Source organism: Dipodomys ordii, unplaced genomic scaffold, assembly GCF_000151885.1.
Source record: "Dipodomys ordii isolate 6190 unplaced genomic scaffold, Dord_2.0 Scaffold209, whole genome shotgun sequence".
Taxonomy (NCBI): domain Eukaryota; kingdom Metazoa; phylum Chordata; class Mammalia; order Rodentia; family Heteromyidae; genus Dipodomys; species Dipodomys ordii.
Window position 1 is genome coordinate 1,781,231 of NW_012267425.1, and position 10,825 is coordinate 1,792,055.

The following is a 10,825-nucleotide window of genomic DNA, read 5'->3' on the forward strand; positions in this document are numbered from 1 at the left end:
CCAACCTCCTCCCCAATTACTTTCTTCTTCATCACATTTTAGATGACATCTGAATATCCACTAATATGGCTACTGCTCCTAGACCACAACATTCTTTGGAGAAAGATGGACCCGACTGACCATAGCTTATTAATATCTTCACCACTTACCAAAGGCCTCCCAAAGAGCAGATGCTTAGTGAAGGTCTGAAGAATGAGATGGTGAGTTTGAGGACGCATTTATAGAGATATACTTTAATGCATTTTCAAATAAAAGTCAAATAAACGCAGGTCAACAAACGTATTTTTTTTAATGTTACAGGGAAGAAAAAAATAAGGACAGGCAAGAATGAACTTTTCATTTCTCCATTTCTCTATACCATGTATTTTACTGCTGGATCATTTCCATTTCCAAGAAATTACACACTCACTCCAGTGCTATGTTAACCTGTCCTCAGTGACAAAATAACACAGTTTACAAATTAGTTGAACAATTAGCAAGTCACACTCCTAAACTATATTAACAGCAATAAATGTATGACTACTGTCATTCATAACCTTCCATTATGAAGCTGAATAAACCTTCAATTAAAAGGGCCAACTGAAAAATTCCAAAGGAAACAAGAGGTCAACTCGAAGTCACTTGTATGGCACACCATACGTTCCTCTCAACTCACCCTAAAACTCCGCTACTGAGAAGGCTGACTTCGGTCTTCAAACACAAAGTGAACAATGGGTATCATGTACCATGGGATTTGGCCCTGGAATATAAACACCCCCTTCCCCCCAATGCCCTTGACTCTGACTCATGCGTAGGGGTCCCGTTCCTTCTCTCTCTCCTCTCTCAATGCTTCTTCATACAGGGATGGGAAGCATGTGGGTTCACACTCACTGAATAAAGCCCACCAACTCAGGACTTTCATCTTGCTGGTTTCTAAGTAGGCCCTTGGACCCCACAGGAACTCATAGCAAACAGGTTCACTGTTGGGCACCTGTTGGTACCGCAAGTATCTTTCCTGCACAAAAATTTCAGTGATTAACTTCCTGGGATTCCCATAAAGGTAGTGCCGTGACCCAGGATACACCCCCATATTACTCAGTGTTTCCCAGATCATGGCTTCAGAAACACGGTTGCCCTCCTTAAAGATGATACACAAGATCATGATTAGAAGGCCCGTCTTTGGCACACCCTGGATATCACACATTATCCCATCATATGTGAGCCCCAGGGAAGTGACAAGGATGTAGGAGTGGTTGGTGGGATTCACTTCCTTCAGCTCAAGGCCAAATATCAGCTGTAGTCTCTCAGAGACCTTACAGAAGATCACAGAGTAGTACTCATGGTGATTTGTGATGACTTCCAGCATTTGTGCCTTGGTGACCAGCTCCTTCCTGCAATACTTGAGGAGCAGGAAAGGCACCAAGGCTAGAACGTCTCCTAGCAAGGATTCAGGGTTTCGCGGGATAATGCCCTGGTTACCTCCAAGGAACAAATGCTCTTGTTCTTGGTTTCTGGAGCCCTGATTGACTTGGTTCTCTGCAGCAGAAACCAAGGCACTGGGGGCAGAGGAGGCTCTCTGGGGACTACCTGGTAACCCAGGAGCAGGCACCACCCTTGGAGTGCCTGGGATCACAGCAGAGCTGGAGGAAGAGGCAGTGGCAGTGGCCTTCTCCTCCTCAGCCACCAGGACTGGGGACCTACCCACAAGGCCCTGCCGTGCCTCTCTCTGGTCCTGAGAGTCTTCCTCACGCTCGCCCTGCCGGCTTCTCTGACGATAAGGCATCATGGCTGTTGTTGGGCACAGCAGGCAAGAACTTGGTGATGCAGACTCCCAGACCTGGGGAGAGAGGGAGCATGTGAGTGGATGCAGCCTAGAACTCCACCCTTGGTGTTCTAGCAAATGCTTTATTGCTGGTGTTTTCTTTGCGGGGGGGGGCAGGCTCCTGGCTTCCTGGTGGTCTGTTCCCTGAGAGCCTGAGGAAGGAATGGTGTGGCTTCTCATGGGGCAGGTGGCTCTCAGAGCTTAGGGTCATATGGCTATCTGTACAGCATGTGGAGCTGGGCAATGTAGGAGTCTCCGGTGTCCTGACATGGGCGAGCCATTGGTACAAATTCATAGTGTGCACTTCTAACCCAGCCTGGGCGTCACCTCCTCTCTGACCTGAGGACAATCTCTTAGACCATGCTTTCAGCTCCTGGTTGCTAAAGCTGGTAGAAGCAGCCCTGATCGGCCCTCCTTTCCTCCTTCCTTCCCTGAGGCTCCAGCCTCCAAAACCATCACTGGGCCTCTAGCCATAAAAGTGGAGTGGGCTGCACTCTTGAAGATCCTACTGTTCTGAGGTGACTGTTCCTTTTATGCCCACTCTGAGCCTCCATCTGTCTCCTTGCCAGCAGTTGGTCCTTAATACTGACAAAAGTCAGCCAGAGGTCCCCACATAGGGCTACACCTGTTTGGGGGCAGCAGCAAGCAGTGACCAAACTTGTTGTGTAGTATGTACATGGGAGATCTGGTGATCATGTCTTGATAAATGGCAAGGTCTGGAACTACTCTCTGATGATCCGAGGCTACCTCCCTTACACCAGAACCCTTTCTTTGTGACATACCAGAAGAGGAGCCGAGGGAAAGGCCAATCCACGCAGTCCCCAGGTTTTCCCATAGCTGGGAGGTTGGGGCTGGGGTCCCATGTGTTTTTGTGAGGATGATCCCTCCTCTCCTCACCTTAACTCCTGGAAGATCCTGGACACCTCCCTCTGCTGACCAGGTACAGTCCCTTCTGCTCTCCTAGTGCCTCCTTTTATGGAAAGGTCTCAAGGGTTCTAAGACCTAGGAGACAGAAATGAGAAGATAGCTTATTTGGACACCCCTGCAGGAGTTTCCCTAGGATGACAAAGGAGGCAGGTTTTAGGGGTCTTTTGTCTGAAGTGTCCTTAAGGTATTCACACTTAGTCCTCACAAGGCCTTCGTCCTCTTCCTCTGCTGTTCTGTACATTTGTTTCACAGCTAAGCCGATGTATTTCCCCAAAATACCAGAACCCCAAGTAGAAAGCCTGTGGTGGCATATATCCCCACACTCCTGTTCATAGCCACCCTGGGCTGAAAGAGTAAATTTCCTATATCTTAGATCACAGGTTTTCTGGGTCTTTCCTTAGGGCCCTGATGACCAGAGACCACACTCCTAGACCAAGACCCACTCCTCTCTGATATACCAAAGGCAGAAGTGCACATGCCCTGAATCTAGCCACTCTGTCCAGAAACTCCAAGGGATGATAGGAGGAGCAAGGATCCCCTGTGATCTGGAGTGCAAGATCCCTTTATTCCTGCTTTTGGGTCTGCCCCTTTACTCCAGGCAGGAGCTCTACGCTATGATAGCCTGAATCTTCCTCCCTCAGATTGCACAATCTTGTGGACTGCAGGAAATAGACTAATAGGGGCAGATCTGGGACCCATCAGTTCTCCTGAGTAGCTAGGATTACAGATATGAGTCACCAATGCCTTGTCCTGGTCCCATCAGTTCTGCCTTGTATCTCACCTCATCTCCTGATTGTAGACCCCTCCATCTGCTGAGGTGATGTTCTTCCTTCCAAAGTTAAACATAGCTAACACTCAGAGGCAGAAGCCCGAAATATTTTTCTTATTACCGCATGGAACCTCCCAGGGTTCACAGCAAGCTGGAGTTTGGTGGTTTGTGTGCATGTGTGGAGGGGGGTGGGCTCCTGGAGTTTGTACTCAGGGCTTTGGTGCTGTCTTACGGTCCTCTATCACTTGAGCCAGAGTTCCACTTTCGGCTTTTATGTGTGTGTGTGTGTGGGGGGGTGTGGAATGGATAGTGTATTGGAAATAAAAGAGCCTCTTGGATGTTCCTGTCCGAGTTGACTTCAAACTGTGAGCCTCACATGTCAGCCTCTGGAGTAGCTAAGATTACAGGTGCAAGCTGCTGGCACTCAGCTACAAGGCTGAGTGCCTTTAGGATAATCTCAGCTCTTCCCATGTCCTTGATGTCCACCTATGTCTGGACCCTTGAATTGTATACTTGAGATCCTGTTCCTTCTGGGATAATCCTAGTCTCTCTCAGATCCAGAAGCAGAAGGCAGGCATTACCTGCCTGGTCAATCTGAATGGGGTCTCCCAGAACTATCAGTGGGGACAGGGTTCAATGAGTCCCTCTTTGTCTTGGAGTTTAAGCTCCTCTTCTGCAAAATCTAGGCTCTATCCCCTCCAACTACAGTGCTCACTTATTTTTCTAGCCTCCAAGCCTGATTTAGGGGTGGACACATCTAACCGTGGTGCCAGGGCCACATAGGACTAACAGCAGAAATATAACAGGCTTTTTGGGGGCCCCACCATCTTCCTTCTGGGTCCTCCCATTGACCCCAAACAAAGCCTATCTTCCATTGTCTTCCAATGCCATTTGTACCCCTCAGATCAACACCCTGACTCCCATAGTCCTCTGAGGCTGAAGGAAGGTGTCAGGAATGGGTAGTGAAGGATTGACCCCCCCCCCCGTTTTCCAGGTGCATACAGATACCAGGCAACCAAAAAGAGATAAGTGCAGACTGCCTGACTCCAGCAGGGCAATCTATCTAAGCCTAGAATGTTCAATCAGTTGCTGGTTTTTTTTTTGGTCGGTCCTGGGGCTTGAACTTTGGGCTTGGGTGCTGTCCCTGTGCTCTTCAGCTCAAGGGGAGCACTCTACTGCTTGAGCCACAGTGCCACTTCGAGTTTTCTAGTGGTTTATTGGAGATAAAGAGTCTCTCAGACTTTCCTGCCCAGGATATCTTTGATCTCAGCCTCCTAAGTAGCTAGGATTACAGGCATGAGCCACTGGTACCCCGCCAGTTGGTGTTTTAAAACTGTCATGTTTGCTGAGTTTGTCATTACCTATTTTATCCTAAGTAATAAGTTGCAGGTAAACTTGCTTAAAAGCTACCTCTGTTTGGTCTCCTTGTTGCTTAAATTGGGACTAAAAAGGTCACAGACTATATCAACCCCTCTGATGTGGGATTCTGCCAACTGAAACAAGTCATCCCAGCAATGAGCAACGCTAAATATCATCCCAGCAAGGAGAAGAGACCCCCCAGACCCACCTGGACAGTCCTGGTGACCAGGGACTACACAGAGGCAGTTGGGAAGGACTGCTCAGCTAACAGGGGATGGTGTCAGATCCTGAATAGAGTCACTTTGTGCTTGTCCTTTCAAAATCAACCAGAGCCAGGAGATCAAAAGAAAATAGTTCATAAACATACCCATCGAATATCCATACTTATCTATATTCTAACTGGATAGAAACTTACTCTTGCCTTTGTTACCTGCTATTTCTATTTCCCATCCATACTACATAGTGCAGACATCTATAGTCCAGTTATATGGAAAGTCCTCCTTCCCTGTAATAGGCCACAACTGGGTTATGCTCCAAATGAAACTTTTCTGGCTTGTGCCCAGGGTGTGTTTTCCTGTGTCATTCATATCAACTAGTCCTACCACCTTGTCATTCTTTTGCCTGATCTCATCTTTTTCAAGTGTCTACCAGTATGACAACCCTCACTGAGGACACCACCTGGGAGCACATCAAGACCACCCTATTACTGCAGGCAAATGGAGGCTTTGCTTACACTGCCCTGCCCTGCCCAGCGCAGACCTGGACCCTGAAGACTCTGCCCCCAGTGACTTCTTGACAGCCCCATGTCAGCAGGAAGTAGCCACGATATTCCTCAATTTTTATACTAATTCAGGGTTTCAAATGATGAGACTCTGCTTTGTTCTCATTATAACAACAGGTTGCTTCCTTCTCAGCCCAATTCTTTTTATGTATCCTAAGACCCTATAGGAAGGACTTGCCTCTAGGTCCATTCTTTCTATGTATCCCAAGATGGAATATGAAGGATTGACTCCTACCCTGTTTTCCCAGGTGCATACAGATACCAGGCAACCCACTAAAGATAAGTGCAGACTGCCCGACTCCGCAGGCCAATCGATCTAAGCCTGCTATAAACATTCCATTGTGGGCCCAAGTGAAAAGCCCCCACCTCCCTTGACCTAGTGGCTTTTTTATTAATCTCTGCCTCCTTGCTCACACCTCATAAAACCCTGCTTCTATCCCAGCTCTGACACACAGTCTCCCAAGCCCGTGGGACAGCTGTGTCCCTTACTGCTCTATCTCAATAAACAGTCCTCACCTGTGGAACATGGAGTAAAGCCTGTTTCCTTCCTTTCTCCTCCATTTTCCTAACAGGCAGAGAGGCTCAATTGACTTGAAGCTCCTCGTTTAGGTCTAATTTTGGAACCCTCAATGATGGAAAATAATTTAAAATGAAAGCACTTTTTCCTCTGACTGACACATCTTAGAACTGTCCTTGCTGCCCATGATGCTGAATCATTTCCCCTCCCCTCCCGCCCCTTCCCCCTAGTTTAAGGGGCAGAGGTGGGGAATGCCCCGTTTCTCCTTTAGCCCAGCTGAAGGGGTCTTGGTTGCCCTTCCCAGGCTTTCCTCCCAAATAATACCTGTCAGTCTGTTGAGTTTGCACTTTCTTTTCCTTTTCCTTTTGTAAAGGTGATATACAGAGGGGTTACAGTTACATAAAACAGGTAATAAACACATTTCCTTTTAGCTGTGTCACCTTCCTTCCTTTCTTTTTCTTTCTTTTTTCTGTGTGTGCAGGACCTCAGGCCTAAGCTTAGAGCCTAGGCACTGTGTCTGAGCTTCTTTTGCTCAGGGATAGTACTCTACCACTTCAGCCACAGTGCCACTTCCAGCTTTTTCTGAGTAGTTTATTGAAGACTCTCACGGATTTTCCTGCCCAGGCTGGTTTCGAACTGCAATCCTCAGATCTCAGCCTCCTGAATAGCTAGGAATACAGGCCTGTGCCACTGGCACCCGGCTCTTTTTCTTTTTTTGCACACTCCATCTTTAGGGGCTTCCTTGGTCCACCCTCACCTTTCACCCCACCCTGTCACAGAGTTTTTCCATCTTTGCTTCACAGACCTCAGACCAAGGCTTAGATTTCAAGGTTCCCTGACACAGGAGGGGTGGGGAAGGGATGGGGAAAGGTGGAAGAGGGGTAAAGGTGCCCCCCCCCCCGACTAGATGCACTAGATGTCCCTGGGTGACGCAAAGTTGACACCAGAGAGTGGGTTGAGTTATCTGGGTATCTTCTACTGTTGCTGTGGTGGGGTTTGTCTTCCCTCTGCTCTCACTTTCACTCTTCATGGACTCACATTATGGCCCTTATTCCCAGAGTTCCAAGAGGCAGGAGTGTGGGGGAGGGGATGAGGAAAGGGGGGGGATGTAAAATCCACCCTGGGAAGGTGGAGCAGACTCCTCCCTTCTCTTGGTTAAGTATCCACCCAGTACCTGTGTCACCTAGGTAACTGACCACTTGGAGGCAGTCACCCTCCACCCCCAGGTCACATCTGCATCTGATGTGGCCACACCTTTCTTCACCCCTGGCCTTGATAAGTAGAGGCTTGTCTGTGGTTTCACCCTTTTTATCTCTGCTGCGTGGGCTTCCAACTTGACCAGAGGCAGCTTGCAAATAAACCTTTCCCTTGCCTGAATACTATGTGCTCTCTTTCCTTGGCTGCTGATTTAATTTACCTAATATATATGGTGTGGTGACTCAGATGAGGTTTTTGAGTTGGGAATATTAGAATTTCCTGACCACCCCTTTTCCACTAATTGAACTGCCTTGAGACACCACGTGAGACTTTTCACCAACACCATTGCTGACCTCCACATGCACATCCACACCACTTCTGTACTCTGGTGAGTGTAACTCTGGGTTCTCTGTTGCCCCGTCTCTATGGTGCACCCACCTGGTCAGCTTTCCTTCACTCACCAGACTGACTCACTCCCGTGCTTTTAATGGGGTGCTGCAAGTCACTCCCGAGGGAGTAAACTCTTTTGGAATGCCTTCTGCATTCCTCGGGTGTCTTGTCCCTTAAGGTCTGCATCTACAGAAAGTGCCTAATGTATTATTGCACTGAAGTCCCACCACAGTATCAACTGGATAATCGCTCTCAATGGCCCAAAGATGGAACTCTGGACTATGCCATTCTCAGTAAATGGTTAAAGGTCGTTTATATTCAGGCTTTCTTTGTTCTCTGGGATAACCCAGCTCTCTGCCAATCTTGCCCAGCTTTCCCCATCCTCCTATCATGGGGACAACCCATTTCTGAGAACTCTGAGCCCTCTCCAGAGCCTGATGTGTCTGACCCTCTTTTTGACTCTGCCCCTTTTCCTGGTGGGCCTTCAGCTTCTTCTCCACCTTCTTCCTCTTCCTCCTCTTGGCCCTCTCTCCTTTCCCCTCCTGCAGCTTGCACTTGGTTTCTCACCGGTGGCACACAACCTCCACCAAACTCCATGTGCCCTTTGCAAGAGGTGGCAGGGCTTGAAGGCATCATTAGAATGCATGTTCCATTTTCAATGTTCGATATTACTCAGATTGAGAAGCGGCTGGGTTCTTATGCCCAAGATTCTAATAATAAACCTGGCTCACACCTATGACCTAATTTGGCAGGACATATATCTAACACTATCCTTCACCCTTACTGCTGAGGAAAAGGAAGGGTGTGGATTGCTGCCCAGGTGCATGTGACGAAGCCCACCGCTTAGATATTGACTTTCTAGTGGAGCAACAGCTGTGCCTAGGGAAGAGCCCAATTGGAATTATCAACATAATGCTCCTGGGAGGAAAACAGAAATAGGATGATAACTTGCTTTGTGACTGGCATTCAAAAGGCAGCCTCTCTCCCTGTTAATTATGATAAATTAAACCACATTACTCAAAGGCCCAATGAAAACCTGGCTAAGTTTCTCTAACACCTAAGGGTAGCGCTCCAGAGCTATACTAAGTTAGACCCAGAGTCACCGTTCTTAATATTAATTTTATCACCCGATCAGTTCCTGTATTAGGAAAAAGTTTTTTTAAAAAGCTGAGGATAGTCCTCAAATCCCTCAACAAGATCTGGTGAGCATGGCATTTAGGGTTTTTAATAATCAGGAAGATCAGGAGATTGCCTATAAGACTCCCCGTAAGAGGGAGAATGATCAAATCCTGGCTGCTGCCATCCGGCCTCCTCCAAGAAGAGGCGCCCAACATACGCTGCCTGGATCATGCTACAGGTGTGGACAAGGACACTGGGCAAAATTCTGCCCTTCACCACGACCACTACCTGGACCCAGCCCAAGGTGTGGACAACAGGGACACTGGAGAGTCCCTCCTTGTCTCCACAAGGTAGGCCAGGCCCTCCTCCTCCCTGTCTACCCAGGCGGGAAGAGCCTGACCCATCGCAGATTCTCTGCTTGGCTACAGAATGAACGTGCCTGGGACCACTGGCTCCCAAGAACAAAACCATCACAATGGAGGAGCCCAGGGTATGTTTCTATGTAGCTGGTAAGCTAGTATTCTTCCTCTTGGATACCGGAGCCAGTTTTTCAGTGCTATCTCAATATGAAGGTAAGACTTTTCCCTCCCAGATCTCAGTGGTGGGTGTTGATGGCCGACCTACCTCTCCCCCAACTACAGGACCAGTAGCATGTAAAATACAAGACTTTCCCTCTCCCCTTCCTGCCTGCAGCTGTTTCATGTTACTTTTATTGAAAACCCTGACTTCTCACTAGAAAGCTGCTCCCCTCTCAATCCAGCCACCATGCTTCCATCCAATTCTAACTCTCTTTCCCATTCCTGTACAGAGACCTTGGAAAAATTAACACCCCGTTTTACAGGTATCTCGGAAACTCCTCTTCCTGACTCAGAAGACATCTGGTACATTGATGGCAGTTCCACACCTACCTCCTCAGGCAGCCAAATTGTGAGTTATGCCATTGTTAATGACTGCACCACTACTGAAAGCAGCCCTCTGCCCCCTGGTACTACCTCACAAAAGGCAGAACTTATAGCTTTAACTAGGGCCTTAATTCTAGCCAAGGATCAGAGGATTAATATTTATACAGACTCAAAATATGCCTATCATATTCTCCATTCACATGCAGCTATCTGGAAGGGGCGTGGTTTCCTGTCCTTGAAATGGACCCCCATTACTAATGCCTCACTTATTAAGCTCCTAGAAGTGGCTTTCCTTCTCCAGCAGGTAGCAATCATTCATCACAGGGGACACCAGACGGGACTGGATACCATCACAGTTGGCAATTTAAAAGCAGACCAGAAGGCAAAACTTGCAACCCAGAGACAACTTCCGAGGTGACTTCCAGCTCCCTTGCTTCTGGTATTGCCTCCAATTCAACCCTCATATACCCCATAGGAGCTCGAGGAACTTACCCACCAGGGAGCCTCCCAGGAAGCACAGGGATGGTGGTCTCTGGAAGGACCAGTTGTTCTTTCTGAGACACAAGCAGACAGCTTTCTCGTCCAGGTTCACCAGGCGCTGCATATTGGATACAAGCCTCTCCCACCTTCTTAAACCTTTAATCCATTGCCCTAGCCTAACTGCCCAACTAAAGGCTATTACCAAAGCCTGCCCCAATTGTTCCCTTACCTCCTCACAGGGTGGTCTCCGACCCGTTGCATTCACCACACCAAGCTCGAGGACATTCCCCAGGGGAAGAATGGCAGATAGACTTCACTCACATGCCTCAATGTAAGCAGCTGAAATACCTTCTAACTATGGTAGATACTTTTTCAGGATGGATTGAAGCCTATCCCACAACGTCAGAGACTGCTGACACTGTTGTCTCTGCCCTTATAAAAGAAATTATTCCAAGGTTTGGCTTACCCAGGTCACTTCAATCCGACAATGGACCTGTTTTCATCTCTAAAGTGACCCAACAGGTGGCAGTCTCTCTAAACATCCAGTGGAATCTTCACATTCCTTATAGGCCTCAGTCTTCTG

At 48.1% G+C, this 10,825-nt stretch overlaps 1 protein-coding gene across 1 annotated transcript; it reads right to left on the bottom strand.

The window, feature by feature from the left end:
• Positions 1 to 784: 784 nt before the first annotated feature.
• Positions 785 to 1,762, bottom strand: LOC106000118 (melanoma-associated antigen 11). The gene has a single exon (XM_013035319.1). The coding sequence runs from the start codon at positions 1,760 to 1,762 to the stop codon at positions 785 to 787; it is 978 nt and encodes a 325-aa protein (XP_012890773.1).
• Positions 1,763 to 10,825: the final 9,063 nt, after the last annotated feature.